Genomic DNA, 20,624 nt, shown 5'->3' with positions numbered 1-20,624 from the left:
TCTCCTGTCCTTAATTCCAGCACAGATGTGACTTTGCGCCTCGTGGGAGGCAACAGAAATAGCCCGTCCCGTTTTCAGACCTTTCAAATCGGGTCCACCATTAAAACTCCACACACCTCATACCTACACCCCAAAGCAAGGCTGGGGAAACACGATAAAACAAGTCAAATCTAAACACAACAAATCTCACATGGTTTCCCGTCTGCAGCGAGAATCCTCCCACTTTCACCCGCTGCAGCGGGAAAACGTGGGAGAACATGATTTAAGGTCCAATTAGCAGAAACAAATGTTTTAACTGTGACGCCGTTAACAAGTTTCTCAACAGCGCTCGTTCATCACTTTTGTTTCACCACTGGCTTTAATAATGTCGAGTCACTTAGCGTGTTTGTTACCAGCTGCCGTCTGTCGAGCTCTTTACGGCCTCCTCTCTGTACTGATCCAAATCTGACACCTGGATAATTGAATATAAATTTGGATGGATTTTAACTACTATAGTTTGTCAGACGCCATCTGCTGTTTAACAAACAAGCGCGGCAACAGTTACGCAGTGAAGTCTCATTAGTAAGTCTGCGAGTTCTGAACTGATGGGTCTCAACGTTTCAATTAGCTCCAGACACCACGCATGTGCTAAATGGACGTGTGAAAACACTCAATTTCCAATGACTGGGTGATAAAATATCATAATTATTCTGCATGTGTTGGACGCTCACTGGATGATGCGGGGTCTGGATGGCGCCCGCAGCTGTATGACGACGATCCACCAATGAGGCTGCTCGCTTCAGAAGGTGGCTACATGCTGGCTGCATTCTCTTCCATCACAGAAGTGTGGAGGACAACTAAGACCAGGAGGAGTCCTCAGACAGTTACACAACATTTGCCTGATAATGGGCTCTAGCTATGCAAGTTGTTGCCTGTATGCAGCATTTGAAATTTCATGAATGAAGTCGATGGGACAGTCGCATTCTGGAACTTGTCTCAACAGAGCGGGAAATCCTTCAGACAATTCCTGGATTCCAGCAGCAGTCAGGAACACCATGTGTAAGGATCAGGATCTCTTCATCAATATTTCCACGTTTTCATTGAAATCTATTCCTCTGACTTTTAGTTATTTAGCTTCTTTGCGTTTTTAGCAGATCTGGGGTAACCACTACATAAAAGAAAAGCGAGAAAATGAGCTTTTGCTCGACATATTAAATTCATATTTTAACTTGACTTCACACCCTGTCAGTCGCACGTCTGTGTGTGAAAGAGTAGCTGAAGATCTGGGTTAATAGTTACAATAACTTATGTCAGTCTGCCGGTATTGTAGCAAAGCGACGACTTTGGGGGTGAGGAATGAGACATACAAGGCATTACAATTGTAATTTTCATTATAATTCTCAGAAAGTTGCAGATCAGCTGTAAGGTTGCCACAAAGAAAAAAGGGTAGGATTTAACATGTCTTTCCTCAGGGACCTGTTTACAAAACAAACAGATCCAGTGACTGAAAGTGCTATATCAAGGGAGATGAAAGGCTCAATCGACAAAGAACCGACTTTGTCGCCAGTCGATATAGTGCCCCAACAAGCGGCCCCTGCTCTCACCAGTGGGTCCAAGCCTTACTTTGCGGTTCACTGAGTCACTGAAAGAAGAGACAATGCTCATGTACCTTGAAGACCCAAAACTAAAAAATCATAACTCTGCAACAGCGTCAGGTAGCAAGGAAATGTAAGCTCGGAAGACTTAATAACTGTTTAGTAAATAAACTGATGAAACAAATCAATTTATTAGCATAAGGACTGAAAATGTCATGTTAGCATTCAAGAATCGAGAATTTCATAAAAACATGATCAGATATTGCTCCTGTTCAGTGATGTGGCGACATACCAGGTGTGTATGTCGTATTGCTTAAGGTGTGTTGAATACGGTCTCGCATACATGTAATGTGAAATAAATATATTCTATTAATGTATATTCCACTAGAATCTGGGTGAGAAAGGGCCAATAACTCAATAGATATGCTACTCTGTTTCCCTATTAAAGACTAAATCCACTCAGTCCTATCCAGTCAATCCAATCCTTGTGTATAAGTCCATCGATAGCAGACCAACGACCTTCCCGACAGCTTAACCGAGGACGTCACAATGGTGATATACTCAACGCTGATGCTGGGCCCACCACGAGAGACGGCAGGATTGTGGTTTTCATTTGAGTCGAGGCTGGCCAGGAGTTAATCCACCGACCAGGAACGTCTCTTTGGGGGACAGATAATCGCTTCCAATCTGTCTTCAGCTCACCTACTGCGTTTCACGCCTAAAAGTGGCTGGATAATGCATTCAGTTTTCACTTTCTTTTTCAGTCATTTTCACCAAGTGACAGACTGCAACTATCGGCCACAAACACACTCTCACAGACATCAAGATGACACCCACGAGTCGACTGGCTGCCAGACCCAAAAAGACAAAAGCGGAGCGAAGGATGATACTGGAAAAAGATTTTTTTTTTCCATCAGCTTTTATGCTTCTTCGGTGTGAAGTGACTGCAAAGCTGTGGAGTGAGTGAATCCAGAAGTGCAGCTGCTGTGTGCGTGAACAAGAGTGGTCCACATGTATGACCTCCTTCCATCAGTTGGCCTAAACGCTCGGCTGATCACAGTCTGGAATAACACATGAGAGCAGCAGTGAGGAGAGAGGGGGAGAAGGTGAGGACCCTGGAGCTCAGCTCTCTGGCGTTATCACAGCCGACTGTCTGCGCCCCAACTTATCATCTGACCAGGAAAAACTAAAAACAGACACTGACGCTTGGCTAAGAGCGGACCAACATCAGGACCCGTCAACGGACGCAGCCCAGAGCGCTGTGCTTCATGTTAAGCTTTTAGTTCTTCCATGCAAACACACACATGCTCTTCTGACGCACCAGCCGACCAAAGTTTACAAATACGAATTGCTACTGTGGCGAATGTCGCTGTAGACTTCTGTGTTTGGAACTTTTTATTAAGACTAATAGCGCAATAGAGAGTTCAGCCACGGAGCACAGCATCTATTCCTGACACTGCCACCAAAAGAGAAATACAAACCCAGAGCATTACAGTCTCACTCCATGAGAGCAAATATTTAATTCCACAACAAATGATAACTCATGATTGCTGGCAACACTGGGAGAACAGGCGTGAGCCGAATCTCAACGTTTGAGGAGCCTTGTTGGTACAGAGTTTACTTTGTTGCACTGATGAGACGAAACAAAAAAGAGACACAACAAACTCAATATTTCAATTTTCATTACTGCCCTGACAGCTATTGTGAATCCCAGAATGCCAGAAACATCTGAAACGGTTTAAAGCACATGAAGAAGCATCTTTTCACACGCTAACTTTTTCTCAGCAGTTTCCAAAAAAGCAAACGTGAAGTGAGATCTGAAATTCCTATCCTCATACAAAGTTTTAAAGGCGCACAATTGCACTATTAATTTTTATTCTGCAATCAATTATCACACGCTAAAATAGTAGCTTCGTTGCAAAAGATACATTTAAATGCTTGCAATTTATATTTAGTTACATCATGATAAAGTGTAAAAATGGCCACCGGCCACAAAACAAACCTCTAATTAATTGAGCGAACAATGGCAGAACCGTCAGCAAACACATGTTCCTCTCTTCACAGTCCAAAACACACTTCATCTTCAGTACAGTAAAAAGTCGCCCCATGAACAAGGATGCACCAATCCATATTATTTTCACTTACGATACAATCCCTTTAGCTGATTTTGGGTATCTGCCAAAGTCAATATTATTCCGATCCAATAGCAGAACTCTGCTATGTTATTTTTGTAATTATTTCTCATTGTGTAAAGGAACAGCATCTTGAGGTCAGTATAATGTTGCGTCCCATTTCCCTCGGAAGTGGCAAGTCAGATCTGGAAATTACGTCACAGTTCACAGCGTTCCAGTGACCAAAGGAAGACACTCCATGAAATGTGTCGCTGGCATCGACTAGGCTAGCGATAACTGCTGTTAGCATTGTAGTTCACATGTACAGCAAACATTTAAAATTACATGAAACAAACTTTTCCATATGTGTCAAACAATAATATGTATTCAACTGATTTAGAGAAAGAAAAAAATGCTAGAAGGCAAATATTACTGGAGGTCTCCTTGCTGCTGACACTCCGGGCAGCCATCTTGGATTGTGAAATCTGGGTGGTGAGAATTCTCCCACCTTCCGACTCAGATTCCAACATCGGGTGATGGAAACTGAAGTCAGAAAACCAGAAGTATTGATGTTCATTTAGATCCTTGCTCAACAATCTCACTCCCCTGTAGAGATGGCAGCAACACCTCGGCTCCAGGTGAACCCTTAACTTACAGGTACTTTGGGTTCCAATTGCCATACATATACCATTAACAACACACAACCCTTGAGTGAAGAAATCCCACACAGCGGACATGTTTGTAAGACACGTTTTCTCCTCTCCTCTACTTTACCCGGTAAATACCTGCAAACTGTGGAACAGATTTGTTTCGGTATGTCATCTACACGGCAGAAGAAAGTCTTGGTCATCTATTTTCAGAATACATTTATGATATAACGGTTTCAGAATGGGAGTCACTCTTGGGTGAAAGCAACACCAACATTTCACTTCATCTTAAAATGAAGACTTTGTCTCGATGCGAGGCAAGCTGTGGTAACAGCGATTTCGGACGGCTGACAGCGACACGACTTTTTCACAAGTCCAAAAGGTGTGAGAAGCAGCTGTTATATATAAAGCCAATTATGTTCACGTCACATCGGCGCATTGCCTTCAGAGTAAATGACAATCTGTGAACTCCCCGCTTCCTTGGATATTCAACCGACCCGTTGGCTACAAAAAAAAAGGAAAATGGTTAGCTGCAAGAATAGTTTGGTGACAAAAGAATGATTTTGCAACATTGCCTGTCGGCAGTTTTCTAGGCTACAAACAATGCGATATGCTAGGCTACATTGCAGCGTGGTCACATTTTCACACCAATGTGAGTCTTGATGAAAACTGCCCAGACAGCCAATGAGTGACGCCGGGAGGATGAAAGAACTCGCATGAAAGGCCACATATCTCTCACAAGCGGCTCTTTATCTCCTCCTGCTCATCCAGGCTGAGGACTGGGCGGCTGGTCTGCCACCCGTCATGAAGTTCATGTGTAGGAAAACAGCCAAAACATTTCAGCTCAATCCTCAAAATGCATCTGCGGGGGATTAAGAAATCATCCTCACATTTCCAAAAGCCTGCAAATAGACTCGGCGGAGAGAAGGTGGATGGGTCAAGGGACTCAGCGGCACAAGTCATTTACTACTTTACCGATCCGCAGTTAATAGAGCTTTTGGATCTTGGTACAAATTCCAGGCGAGAAAGTAAGAGCTCTCCCCGGCTCAGTAGGAATCGCCTCCTAAAATGCCTCAGTGAGACAAATCGAGGCTAAAATGGATTTCATCAACATAATGCAGCCAGAGTCATCAGTTACGTTGAAGCTAATCCAGAATAAAGTGTTTGCGTCAGTTTTTATTCGTCTGGGAGCATTTTTTTTAAACTGAGAGACAACTGCTTGGGCGCGTTGAATACTTCTAATGTAACATTAGAAATTCAGTCATTGGAAAAGGCATGCACCATTAATAGATTAAGTGGCGGCAGCACAGAGGTAACAAAGGTTAAGTCACCCGCACTACACGCTAGCGATGTGAATGGGGTCAACAGTGTGTTGGTGAGGTTCAATTGCTTTGATAACATCAAACTAAAAGAGCGGAATACTTTCCGTTCGAAACCGAGTGCAGAGCAGTTGAGCCAAAAAAAAATAAATTACACATCCGGGCCTTTCAGGTCCCTGACATACGGGCTGGGAAATGAATACATTTTTCATTGAAATGGGGATTTTGCCCTCTTACGATGGTATTTACGGCACCCTCCCGCCAGAGAACCCACAGTGAAAACTGAACATTAGCATGTTGGTTCCTGAGAGCAATATGAACAATGCAGTTTTTACCATGTCTGAATCGCTAAACAGAGAGCTGCCAACTTGCGTGGGTCACTGTGCTTAGTCAGAAAATTAAAATTGAAATCTAGGATTTTGTTTTCAGGCCTATTTCACTTTGAACAACATTTCAGGAAACAATTGTTGTGTTCAATGTTGGGGTCACAGCCCCTTAACCAATCAGAGCCCAGACTTTACGCTGACGTGTGCAGAGAGGGAAAATTCATTGACAAGACCAAGTGAAAAAGAAAGAGAAATTGACTGTGACAGCTGCATGAATTCACAACTCACCAACCTAATAGCTACTCTGAAGGATCGGATGGACCAAAAGAGAGCGGCGGCCAAATCTTTTCGCTTTTACTGTGCAGACTTCAACAGTAGATAAAGGGCTTCTCGTGCCTCTTCAGGCCACGATGACTCTCGAATAATTTTAGCCCCACCCCTTTTAACACCATTTGAATGCAGGGTAAGTCAACAAGCAGTGTCACCAAGGCATGTTCGGAAGCAAACATGCCTTTATAAGAACTTCTTCAGCCGTAGTTTATTATGGGACTTCAGGTGGTTTAAATAAGAAAACAGTACTTTTAGATATCGTGATGTCGTGTCATTCTATTACGCGCTGGATCGACACGGCTGGTTCAAAAGGGTTCCACCGAGACTGTGAAAAGGCTGTCTGATTCAGACAAGACGGTTGAAGCAGAAGTGAAAGTCAGCCTTGGCTCTCGCCTGTCATGTGACGATGATGCAATGACAGTTTGACACGCCATGTCTAGATAAGGAACGTTACACCAGGTCAAAAATGGTTCAGCAACTCTCGAAGATCCACGTCAGCTACATACACTCAAAGTGAATGTCATCCATGCGTGTTATTCCATCCCACCTATTTGGAATTCAACGGTTCAACCGAATAACAGAATCCATCACTAATGTTGAAGCACATAAAAGTTAGAACTCGAGTTTGGACCATCAGTGCTCCATGTGGTAATGATCCCTGACCTCAGCTGAGGTCACTCACCAGACGTTTCCTCAGGGGGTCAGTGAGCTGGAAACAGTGGAAGTGAGAACACATATTTAACGGAAACAAGATGACAGTGATGTCGGAAAACAAGATGAGTCTGTGTCCTTGAGCGCTGCTGTTAACGCACCGTACAATTGTGTGTCGGCACGCTGTCGTCCATGTCTGCAGAATAACTCGCCGTTTTAAAATTTCTCCGGCTTGAATCTTCCCAATCGACACGACACGGGTTGCCTCTGAGTTTGTGTGTAAACATCCGGCACTCGCAGCACTGACCAGCTGGACAGATGTTCAGCTATTTAGCAGCGGCTGCTTCACCAATCTGTTTCTGCTCTTTCTGCTCTAATTGTTGATGACTTGGACTCAAGTCTAACGCAGAACACAAGTGACAGAGAGTTCTGGAAGACAAACAAGTCAGGGTAATGGGTAGGAGTAAGAGCCACTAAATGTTGCAGGGGAAGAAAAGTCCATCGGGGAGGATTTAGTTTCCAGTCATGTGACTGTGATGCACTGTCTGAAAAGACAAACCTGCCAGACAAAGACATCTGTGATTCCGTTAGACATCCATGAGTCACTTCACCAGTAAAACATGCAGCATTTTTGGTAAAATACGTGTTTTCTTGGTATAAGACAAAGAAATAATACATAGGAAAAAGTGATGAAGGAAGGAAAAAGGAAATCATAAAGAATAAAAATACTATTTGGACCATGAAAATTAGAAATAAAATGAGAGAAAACTACACTGAAAAAGACTACAATGTTTTTTTAAAAAATGCCATGAAAAAAGAAGGGAAAACATGAAAAAAAATTAGAATGGTTCCCTCACAGACCAGTCTCTAACCCAGAGTTACCCACAATCCCCAGTGTTGAGGTGAAGCACACACCATTACGCCAAAGGGCTTTCCTGCCACACCGCATTTTTTTCAACGTCCCTTTGCTCCACTCACTCCATTTAATGGAAGAAAAAGACACCCTGGACAGTTCACCAGTCCAACACAACCATTCACGCTCCGGCGGGCTGAGGGAGGAAACCAGAGCTCCCACAGGAAAGCCACTGGGAGAACTCATAAACACCGCGCAGATTGCAGACCCAGAGTTGCCTCAAGATAGAGTCAAACCCGTGACCCTGCGGCCAGAATTCATTTATAAAAAATAGAATACCAGATAAGGAAAGTGGAGATGGTGGAGTTTGAATATTGAGGCATTAAAAAGTAAAGCAGCTGTGACAGCCAGTCCCTCAATCAAGCCCTGAATGACTCAGGATCAGAGGGTGGAATCACACACGAAGCAATAGGTTAAGTGGACAGGAACACTTCACTCACCTATAAACTAACTGCAGCCCCAACAGTGTATCAGTCTCCAACAGATCAATCGCAATACAAGAGCAAAACTAAGTAAATAATAAAGAGCAGCAGGATTCCGCCCTGAGATATTTCATAATATTCATGATACAGAACACACACACGTAGCACGCCGCCCACCACCACGCCCCCCCTTGTTGTCGCTGGTAAAATGCCTGCAGAGACATGAACAGAGCTGTGGACAATAATATGAATAATATTTAATTGCCCATGAATGCGTGGCCATTAACAACAATTCTACAGCTCCAGTGACTTCCACCTTTAGCAGTGACCTTTTCTCCACACGACTACGTTCAACAGCACGTTAAGTGGGAGACTTGTTAGCACAATGTTGAATCAATGGAACCTTGAATACGTTTAAATAGCATGATTTCACTACAAACTCAGTTGATCAGAGGTGTCGCTGTGTGAATTCTGAGGTAGAAGAACGGTGGCCTTTCAAATGTTTATGATGTGGGAAGTCAAACGGACAACCCCCTGCACCCGTATTTGAATTTGCATTGGTTCTTGTTTTATCTGCTCAAAATGAGCTGAAATACAGTGCAGCTCTTACGCTGGACGGAATGAGAACAGTCAGACATCACAGATCGACTGGTCACTCAGACAGAGTAAGCTGTTTCCTCATGCAGAAACATGGATGGATGTCGCTCACTGCAGTTAAACCAAGGACAAAACCAGCGAGTGTGGGAGCTCCAAACTCTCGCTTTTGAATCTGCCCACTCTTGATGTACAATTAAAGCATAAAGAAGTGTGGGGGGCTTTGTAGAGGAGAGGGGAGTCGGGGCGGCGGAGTGCTGGCACTGTTTTTAATTCCACAGAAAGCCATTCCAACTAAAGCCCCCGTGCTCCCCCCTCCTCACTCAGACTTGCCACAGCAGCAGCCAGGGTGGCTGAAAGAGAACGAGTGTGCAAGAGAGCGAAGGAGACTTATCCTGAGAGCAGAAGTCTGGCTGCAGCACCTCTCGACGATGCAGAGCCTCAAAAGGAGGCCAAATGAAACGACTTAGTCAACGTTTGTGAGGGAGAACCAAAGGAACACAATGAAATGAATCCTGAAATTGATTTTTGCGGATTAATTTTCGAAGCATTACAATGAAATAGCACGCTGACCGGGTGCAAACGCTGCTCACCGACTCCTGGCACGGCACTTGATGAATTCCCGACCCGCTTCCCTCTGTCCTGGCAAGGCAGACTTACTGGAACTAAGGCTGACGTTAACAATCTAATAGATGCTGACACAATCATTTAAACGCCACTCACGGGAAGAGAATGGCTCAATTCTTTGGGTTTGTGAACGCAAATGTACCATATGCATTTACCGCGCTTAAAAAAAAATAAAAAAACAAAAAAGAACCAGAGGCGAAAAACGCAAAAGTTCACTCCTCAACTGACGACGAGGTAGTCATTGCAAGTCAAACTCAAACGCAAAAAGAAAACTCCCCCAAAGCTGGGGCACATTCCCAAGTCACTCGTCCACAGCAGACATTCAAAAGTGACTCCAATGAGACACAATGTGCCACCCAGGGTTTGCACTGTATATAAACTACAATGCAAACTGCAATATAAATATTGCTCATCTGAAAAATCATCTCTTTTAAAGATGATATCCCACATGATCAAACGTATTAAGAAGTGGAAACAAATGGGTAACGCATTCTGGAGGTGGACATGAACGTGATGGTTTTCGCGTTATTCACGGAAAAAGCACCGAAAGAAACATCACACTAACTGAAGTCTGTTGCTCGAGAAACTCCAGTCGCACAATTCCAGAGGACGGCTTGGGTTGGAGACAGATGTCCTTCTCAAATGTTTAAGCTTTTCTTTTTTAAAGTTTAGTTTTTAAAAAATCCTGGCTGCAACCCTGCCACCAATACAAAGCGAAGACTATGACACTTAGACGCTTGTCTTCCAGGCGGGCATGACCCCTCTTATGGATCACCCCATAAGAACCTTTGCGAACCACCTCAACCAGGCCTTTAAATAAAGGCCAAACATTGAGAGAATAGTCCTCAAGCTTCAGCTGAATGAAAACAAAAGGCCGACAAAAGTAACCATCAGCAGTGATGCAACCTGAAGCGACCCTAACTGTGTCTCCCTAAAAACCTCCTGGGTACCAACGGCCTTGCGGATGCAAGGCAAGAGTTTGTTTGTTGAACAAGTGAAGCAATGAGCCAAGAAAGCTTTAATGCCCAGAGCAAAAAGTGACCCTAACATTTACAAACGACCTACGCGCATGAAGTAATGCCTTGTGATGCCTTTTGAGAGCGCAGAGTCCGTGCCCCAAAAAGAGAAGACAACATCCAGAAATACTGCCAACATGACAACCAGTCCCAGAATCTGAGAGGAGGTTCAGTACTGGATGCAAGCGGATGAATTTCAGAGGTTTTCACGCATAGTTTCTGCATACTGAGGGAAAGAACAACTTTATTCCACTTTCTTATGCAATCTGCCGCAACATGACATCAGTTGTTACTTATGAGGTTTGTGGGAAAGTTTTTAATCCCAGATCAATAACATAACCTGCAGGCAGCATAAAGAAATACAGGCAACTAATGCTTGAAATGATGCAAAACCTGGGAACAGTTTCATAAAATAACATGTTGGCAAGTTGAGTAATATATAGGTCTGAAGACGGAACACGTTTCTGTTGACCGTAGTGGACTGATCGTAGTGGACAATGACTTGGAGACACGAAGATCCAGTCGCTTTTTAAAAGGACACTTTTGTTCTGGATTCTCAAACCACGACGGAGTCTGAGAAGAGATGTATCAAAATGAAGTGCTTGTTCTTGACTTAAAGGGTGCTTAAGAGCAACCAAATAATTATTCGCTAAAGCGCTGCTTTAAGAGGTGACTTGAGGTTTATAAACAGACAGTTTGTGAAGCGTGTGCATCCGATTAAACTCCAGACAAACAAACTCCCGCTGCTAAACGCATTCATTGACATTTCAATTTGGGTGATGAAACCCCGACAGACTCAAAGCGACAGTGACAGACGCTCCTCTCCCCAGACAGCCAAATGACATTTAGTTTTCCTGCCATCAGTCACAAAGGAGACGTGATCTTTGCTCGATCTTTTCAAATCAGAGAAGATTCTCTACGGAAGCCTCAACCTCTGGGTCACCTGGAACCAGCATTTGTTTGATTTTTAATTATGAGTGGCGTTGGCCTGCGTGCGGGACAATGCTACACAGAAGCAGATATCAGGGGTTTAACGGAAGAGTTCAGGGGTGGCGCGAAAACAGCCTTTTAGGGAATCTTATTGCAGGATGAATGAGGACCACAAAACATGACATAGAACACCATAAAAGAGAAGAAACAGACGGAGGTCACCACAGACGCTGTTCCACCGCCCCTCATCTATATGCCTCTTCTTCTAGCTATTCTTTTCCCTTCACATAGTAGCACTGAACAAGTTGATGCCAATTTTAGAACCAACTTCTGCCGGCCACTTGAGGCAGGCTGGGACCTAACCAGCAACCACAACTAGGAGTGCAAAAACTTGTGGATACACTCCAATATCACAATACTCACAATACAATAGTGAATCGATATATCAAGTACGTCATATCAATATTTAATAAATACTTATTTTTTCCTCTGATCTTCGTCATAGACAATGAGACCTCGTATGTGCCAACATTACCTACGGTGGTTGAGTCTGAAGAGACAAGCAGACAGCAACAACACAAGCTGTGTCGTTTCTCAGACATGCCACACAAAAAACAAATACTCATGGAACACAATAAAGCCCAGCGCTGAACCAATGTAGCGTCACAGCTAACAGCCAATGTGGAACTACTTTGGAATGAACATCGTTAGCTTTTTATACAAGTTGTTTTTTCCCCCTTGAAATAATGTCTGTACAAATATCATCTGAGGTACTGCATTGTCACGTCCACATCAAGATGCGCATGATCAGACTCCTGGTCTAATTTCTCACCACAGTCACATGAATGTGTGTAGTCCTTATTTTTGCTGTGTTATCAATTTTAATAAACCAGTAAAAAGCCCTTATGTCTGGACATGAATATCTTATGTAATCTCATGCCGGCAGTGAAACACTGGGAGCGAAAAAAAAGGTAATTAAAATAAAATAAAAAATATATAAATTTAAAAAAAGTTGACGCTACTTCCTCAAATTAGTTCTTCTTTCACATCAGAAGTAAATATGAAAATATATCAATACAGATAGTCAATGGTAAAGTGAGACAGCCTGTGAGTGGATGGACGTGAGGCAGTTTACGGTTGTCTGCAGCCCTTGTGGCCCAGGGGCAGAAGCAGTTTGCCAGTCTGAGTACATTGTTGACCCAAAGCGTTTTCCAGAGAGCAGCAGGTTGAGCTGGGGTTGGGCACGGTGCGGCAGGTTCCCAGTGACGGCCTTGGCCTTTCTAAGGCAGCAGAATGCGGACACAGGCTCTAGCGTGGGCAGCCCTGTTTGAGCCCTTTGCACCCTCCTCCTCTCCAGCGGACCACACACCCAGACAGTAGGTCATCACACTCTAAACAAAAGGAGCAGTAAGTCAGCTTCTTTTCATGTAGATGGTTCCTCCTGAGGATAGGCAGCGGCTGCACGGCTTTCTTCACCACGACTGGAGCGGTCTGCGGCGACCGTCTCAACCCTGACTCCATAAATTAGGATGGGAGTGTGTTCCTTTCTGTTTAGAAAGTTGTGCTTTAAAATGATTTAAACAAACGCTGCGGTGAGTTTTTCGATCTCATCAGAGAAAAACACGTAGAAACTCCTTGTAGAAACGTGTCGCACCCATGACTCAGCTGAATAATTACATGGTCGTGATGCTGTCGGAGTGGGACATAATTGTTGGTTTATTCAGCAACCCAGATTTATTTCATTGGATTGCATCAAAAAGTATGCTAATGGGGTGCTAGCTTGTTAACGGCTAATTCAAAATGCTCTTTAAAGGTTGTGTTATTTGATCGGTGATTATAATTACATGAAATTATATCAAATAATAAAAACAGTGCAGAGGAGGAAAAGAGGCAAACGCGGAATGGGGCAAATATTCGACGCACAAACAGAGGGATGAGTCATTAATGAAAGCTCTCGATAATCAGGCGGCGCCGCGGCTCCAGAGGGTGATAATCATCGGCTGCCTGCTCCGCGGCTGATAAGCTAATCAGCTCGCCGCCTCACCGCGGAGGGGACTCGTCACCGTTGACATTTGGGCTTGAGGTTGGACCTGCGGAGGGGAGCCTCTGGGAGGCGCCGGCTCCTGAAGTGATTTAATTATCGGCAGCAAAATGGCGAATTCAATTGTCTGCGTTTTTTTCTTTGTGGAGTCAGTAATGGACCACTTTGATGCCGGAAAATGAGAAAAAGGTCATGAAGCTTCATTTCAATTACAACTGTGAGCCTGCGAGCGAGTGTTAACTACGATCATGCGGAAGGAGGCTCTTCTCCCGCTGGGACCAAAAATATATTTTAAAGTACTTCCCCAAATGGCTCGACTACCTGGCTGTACATCCAACATGAAAGATGAAAAATATCTTTAATATTGACTCATTGTAAGGTGGCTCTGTTAGCATGGTTTCACAGAGGCAGCAACAGCAGCTTCCTTTCTAGAAAAACCTTAAAACAATAATGAAGATTATTGTATATAAAAGACAGTTATCTGTCCACCTGCTATTTCAGTTATTTCCGTAAAGTTCAATACCTTTTCAAGAGTACAGTTAGCAGGACCTATTCTGCTTCCGCATGTTGACTGGAATGTGAAAGAGCAATGTTATGGTTTCCCACCAGGACACGCGCCCCAAAACCTCCACCCGTTTTTCTGTTCAAAAAGTCCAGGCAGAAACCCTACAAATGGAAGAACAGGTGTATCTGTTTACATCCTCATTTGGAAAGGTTGGCTCAATGCAATGGGAGCCTTTTTAGCAACTGTTATTTGTGATGAGTTCCATGTGCCCAGTTACCACTGAGAAGCTACACATGGGCAATGGATTGTGGGATTGCTGGGAACGGACATTGCTAGTGCGGGCTGAGAATGTGCTCTGCTAATTTACATTTCATTCTCACATGAAAAACATCATTGAAAAAAAATGGTTTTCTGTTTTCTAGTTGAAATATAGTGACAGCTCCTCATCATTTATTATGTTCCAAAAAATCAGCCCTGATAAAAGACATTTATGCTCCACTGAAGTTAATATTATTCACAAAAAAAAGCAATTTTATTTGACTGACTCACAGGGTGCTGTCACCCAAACAGGAAGTTGCCACTTGAACAGGAAGTAAATTCAAATCTCAGATGACTGTGTTGAGATATAAAACGAAGGGTTAAAGAGCATTGGAACCAAGGTCTTTCCTTATGCAGAAACCCAGTTACTGCAGCAGCAAAATAAGCCTCTCAAGATCTCCTGGCCCGAAAAAAACTCGCCCTGCTTTTCGATTTGAGCAATGAGACTCGTATCAGAACTGAGTCAATAGACAAGACAAAGCTTCTTCCTGATCCATGACTCGTCTACTGCTTGTTTCCACCGACAACTTGGGGACAGAAGTGACAGATGATGTTTGTAATTCACAGGTGAAAACAACCGGATGACAGATTTCTACTGCGGAAGACGGATCAGGGATCCTGCTCTGATCCCAGAGCGAAAGTGTTAGCCAATAAATTCCAGTTGTTTTCATCTTGCGGCAAAAAAGCTTTACAAGAATTCTGCCTCATCGCTGTTATTTTCATCTTTAACGGTTCACGTTTTAAAAGAGGGAATGTGTTTTCAAACTGACTCCACACAGTATATTTCAGCTGCAGCTGGCTGACATTTTGATGTGCTTCTGGGCACCTTAACACTCCTCATTACAACTGACTTTATCCTGCTCTGACACTTAAGTAGATGAAGTGGCACGATGAAGTATGAAAATCAACTATACAAAATTAATTTCTTTCAAGGCCAACACAGGACTCAAAATGCTTCCTCCATTCCAAACTGGATGCCACATCAGAAATTGCAACTTGTGAGGTTTAAAATACAACTGACATAAATACTGATGTGAATATAAGGGCTTTTATTTAAAAACCGAAACCAGAATCAATAGCCCTCGAAGAATGTTAGGTTTTGGTTTTTTTTTACGATGGCTGGCGCAGCAGCGACACAATTCTGTAAATCTCCAACAGTTTGATCACGGCTTTATTTTATTTCTCTTGAGGTCATAACTTTTTATTCGCACAAAATACGACTTGTAATTGCGCCGCCTGACAGCGACGTAAAGTTAGAGCGGCCTGATTTACCGGCAACCGTTTCATCTCGTGGCATAATGAGCAAATTTGATTCATAACAGAGAAATGTCAACAGCTCCCTCGGATTTTGATTTCTCACCCATCGTCTGAGTGTTTCTTTGGCAACACAGCAGACGTCTTTTTTTACTGAGTGTCGGCGAAGAGAATTAGGTACTAAAGAGTACGAAGTGGAGCTGGGCGATTACTTGATCACAATTAATGATGGTGGAACATTTGTGGCTGACCTAGATACACCTCCCTGACCACCAGAGGTCGCCACGTTATGAATCTGACAGAGGAGAGAGTGTGCGGGCAAAAATAGAGTGTGTGCGAGTGTGTCTCTTGTCGTAAGAACCATCTCCCATGGGATTTATGAATATAAGCGCATTGATTCAACAAATTTATTAGACAGTATCTGAAGATCTGTGGTCTGTTTGTAGCATTAGCTGCCAAGCTAACCGTTCCGAAACATCAGTTCCTATGAATTGAGCTGAGTGGAGATTGTTCCGATGTTGGCATATTTAGTTTGTTTAAATTCCTTTGTTGTTAAAGAGATTTTTCAACATTTCAGTTAAGTGGAGATTTTTTTTAGGGTTTCCGCAACATGTAAACAATGTAGCGCATTAAATGAGAGCTGCGATGTATTCAGAATAATGATCATGATTAAAATAAACAGTTTTATTGTCACCAATTCAATGAATGTCAAAACTCCCATCCTGCTTCTTTGTTTCTCTGTCAGACTGCTACTTTTATTGTTTTTTTCGTTTTGATTGTATGCTAGCTCTTTGTTAGACACAGCTTTTAAATCATTTTTAAAATGCATCCGCTTGCTGTTGTCAGACTGCTATGATATTTCAAAATTCGGGTCCTCCAAAACCTGGTATTTTTGAAAACAATCCTCGTGGTTTCCGCCATGTTAACTAGCATGGCGCACCGCCACTGCTTAAATGAGAGCCACCACACCATCAGAAAAATTAGCTCAATTCAACGTGATCCCAGTGGAATCATCGAAACAAACTGATGACACATAGCACATTGTAGAGGTGGACTTGAATGTGATGGCATTTTGTGTTTTCCGCTAAAAAATCCAGAAAGAAACGTCACAATGACTGAACTCTGTTGCTCGCGGAACTCAAGTCGCACAATCCAGCCGGACATATGAAGAGATGGACAGCTGCCGATTGGAGAGAGATTTACCTGTCATGATTAAAAACTCGTGTTTGTATTGTCACCAATTCAGTAACAGTCAAAATGTCCCCCTTTTCTTAATGGTTTCTCTGTCTCGTCTTTATTGGCTGTGTTCCATTCTGCTTTTTTTGTGGGGTGTTTTTTTGGGTGGGTTCTGGAGAGGGGGGTTGCTGCTGCTGCTGCTCCGCCACTGTTTAAAAAAAACTTTTTGGGGGGTATAGATTGAACAAAATGAAAATGAATAAAGAAATAAAAGTTGTCATGATTCCTTTTTTGCTTTATCGCCCTGCGCTAGTATGAAACGGAAAAGAGGCGGGAAAATACAAATAAAGATTTATTTGCTTTCCTGAACCATCATTAATGCTTCCACTGTTGCAGTAGATGATGGGACTTGTCGGGAAGATTAGGGGAATTATTTCAAAGGCTGAATGTGTGCTTTGTGTTTGACATGCCTGGCTCAAAGGCAAGATGCCTGGTGAAGATTGTGAAAATGGGAAAGTTCATTTTCTTTTATGAACACCTTAAATAACAGCCAGATTAAACTGAGAAAATGTACTACACTTTAAATCCAGCAAATTGAAGTGGGTCTCCAGGATCAACAACATAATAAACAAAAACATTTTACAAGGAATCGTCGTCTGTAGCAGCAGAACTATGATGCGGACGGAGTGAACATCGTTCCCATCACTTCATAAATGTTCAGAAACTCAACAGGGTCCGCAAAGAATCTTCAGTTATTCAGAGAGTCTGATCCAGTCTGCTCTCTATCACAGTGCCACTCTGTGATTTTCTTGCATCTAGGGTTAATGATCAACACCGGTAACATGACCCAGCAGCTGATTCACCCAAGTCACTCTGCGATGACACGCACGTCGCTGCTTGGCCACTACACGCCTCATGTTACAGTGGATAGCTGTAAATAGATAACAGATTTCAACTTTGTTCCCAACAGAACGCAAACACGACAGTTGTAGTTTCACTTTCACCTCAACACTTTAGATCAAATCCTGAATGCATCAAAATGACTCTCACCAAAACTCCTTTTCATTTGAGATGTCTCTAAGGTTCTAAACAGCACCTAAACATGCTAAAGGGCAGCTAGCACACCACACGTCAGCACGTCATAAACAACAAAAGATAAACAATAATGGATGGTCAACTGGTAGTCAGCATTTGACGGTGGCCATAATGCGTTCATGACGAATGATTCTGATGTTTTTCATGTGAAACTCACACACAAACTGAACACAAAATGAGAATACTTTAGAGTCTGAAATGACATCACTCAAGTATTTTATTATTGATCTCTATTATATGGGATTTCCAAGCATTTTTCATGTGAGACAAATGTTCAAAGTGCTGTACACTGACTAGCAAAGCACAGCAGTAATTGAAGTTATGAACCCCAAAATAAAACTGACAGAACGCTGTCTGTGACCATATGAACACATGTTCTCAAGGTTACTTTCTAAAACATTTTTTTCAAAAAACATTTCACCACGTTCTCATTCCATTACTGAGCCTGTTCACTGTTCCATCAAACCTTTTTAACCCAGTTGCTGTAGTACCTTGTTTTCTTTTTTTCCTTTCTCCCTGGGGCAATAAAAACGTACAATTCATCTCTGGAAAAAATCACGATGAAGGATTCTTCTTGAACTGCATTTTCTTGCACATTGTTGACATGGTGTCTAAGCTTTTTAACATTGTTTTTGCCCTTTATAATATGTTGAGTACAGAGCATGTTTACGAACATGATTTCCCTTGGGATTAATAAAGTTTTTCTGATTGTGATTTACAGGGGCAGCCACCGCTACTGTCCAGGTGTCAGTCAAAGTTCAACTAAATCCAACGTAGTGGTGCAAGAGAGTAAGTGCTGTGAGACCTGCACTCAGCAGGGCGACGCGTCTCAACAAAGATAACCACAAACAAAACGAAGAAGCTTCACAATTATAGTTAACATCTTGACACTTTTCAAGGCTACTTGAGCTCTTAATGCCACCGCACCACATGCGCTTGAATTGAATTGACCGACAGATTAAAAACTTTTTTATATATATTTTAAAATGAAAATTTACATGTTGGTTATTTCATCAACATTTTTCTTTGACTATAAAGATATAAAAATAGATTTTAGTGAAAACATTAAAGCTGGATTTGTTTCAGAAAATAGCTCTAAAAGTAAGTAAGTAAAAACCCTCACCAAAATTAATATTATTAATGTTGATACATTCGTTTCTTCTCAGACGACCACACGCTGACGGACAGTTCAGAGTCATGAATGCACCCGTGTAGGCTGTGGGAACAAACCGGAGTGCTTAGAGGAAAGCCTCGTCATCTCACGAGTGTGGAGAATGTCGATAGTATTTGGGAGGCAGGCGACATCCGTGTGTCACCTCAACACTGAGCGCGTGTTCAACACGCCGCCGCAGCAGCAGAAGGTGAAGGCATTTCTCCCGCTCCAGTGACGCGATGGCAGGTCAGCTCCAGCCAGCCCCGGCCACAGGAGGACCACCTGAGGAGTGTGAAGCACCGCCGCTCCTCCTCACGAGCTGCCCCGCTCCGACCCTGCCGCTCCAGCCCGCCTCGCGCCACTTCCCAGCAGGTAAACACAGATTCCAGGTCAGCGCGGAGGCTCAGGGAGGATTAGGCTCCTCCGCCGTCACCTGCCGCCTGAAACGGCTCAGACTTACGACGAACAGAAGCGGAAGCTAAAGAGCACCGACCGAAAGAAGAAAGTCCGCGCTGTGTACTGTAAAGTTTCCCAGCGCAGCAGCGGGAGCTCGGCTCCGCGCAGCGGGAGTCGCTTACCTTGAAGTGAGAGGATGAAGCCCGCCACCAACATCCAGCCTCTCCCCGGCACTGCCATTCTTCCAAAGAAGCGGGGCGAAAATATCCACAAGCGGGCTCGGGGGTATTCCTTTATCGAGCAACTTCAGCCCGCCAAGTTAAGAGTCCGAGCGAAGAGGAGAGACGCCGCTCCCCGAGAGGGCTGACCGCGGAGCAGGTAGAGCCGGCAGCTGGACACCGCGAGCGGGGAGGGACGTGCGAGTGGAGACGCGGAGCTCCGAGTGCGAGAGAGTGAGCCCGAGCGCGAGTGTGAGTGGATATCAGTGATGTCAGCAGAGCGTCACCAAGAGGACTGAGCCGAAATAGTGAACTCACACTCGCACAACACACGCCGAACACTTTTCAATTGTGAAAGCATTCGACAATACGATTAAAAAAAAAAAAACTGATGGTTGGTCCGGGTAGTTTTATTTTAAATTGGGAATGTACATGCTTGAATCTATTGAAACAAGATCTCTTAAATGGTTTAGTGTAACACCAAACGTAAACAGAAATGTAATATTATAAGCCAAGAATATGTTAAGGGTAATGATACTGACTATATTGTTACAAGCATATTTATTTGAAGACGTTCTCCATTTATGGACTTGAACTATGGAGGGAAGGTGAAATATTAAAAGAAAATTAACAATATTTAAAGCAGAAAAAGCTCTATTGTGACACACAAAACCTATATTGTGATTTCCATTTCCTTTATCTGTATGGTTTAGTACACTGCTTGGCCAAAAAAAAAAAGTCGCCACTAAAAAAATATTATAATATCATAAAAAGATTTCGTTGGACCGCCTGTAGCTTTGATGACAGCACGCATTCGCTGTGGCATTGTTTCGATAGGCTTCTGCACTGTCACAAGATTTATTTCCATTCAGTGTTGCATTCATTTTTCACCAAGATCTTGCATTGATGATGGTAGAGTCTGACCGCGGCGCAAAGCCTTCTCCAGCACATCGCAAAGATTCTCAATGGGGTGAAGGTCTGGACTCTGTGGTGGCCGATCCATGTGTG

At 43.3% G+C, this 20,624-nt stretch overlaps 1 protein-coding gene across 3 annotated transcripts in view; it reads right to left on the bottom strand.

Moving 5' to 3' along the window:
• Positions 1-19,853, bottom strand: part of pvrl2l (PVR cell adhesion molecule related 2 like) — a 317,663-nt gene extending 297,810 nt beyond the window's left edge. For 2 of the 3 annotated variants that reach the window (XR_008414428.1, XM_053863778.1), the window contains exon 1: positions 19,581-19,853. Coding sequence is in view for 2 of the 3 variants with exons in the window: in XM_053863778.1 (XP_053719753.1) it covers positions 19,581-19,638 (58 nt within the window). In the remaining variant the exon portion in view is untranslated. The remainder of the gene's footprint in view (positions 1-19,580) is intronic. The other variant, XM_053863777.1, reaches the window with a different exon arrangement.
• Between the last annotated feature and the right edge of the window lie 771 nt (positions 19,854-20,624).

Source organism: Synchiropus splendidus, chromosome 4 (genome assembly GCF_027744825.2).
Source record: "Synchiropus splendidus isolate RoL2022-P1 chromosome 4, RoL_Sspl_1.0, whole genome shotgun sequence".
NCBI lineage: Eukaryota > Metazoa > Chordata > Actinopteri > Syngnathiformes > Callionymidae > Synchiropus > Synchiropus splendidus.
The sequence above is the reverse complement of the archived record's forward strand: the minus strand, read 5'-3'. Positions and strand labels throughout refer to the sequence as shown.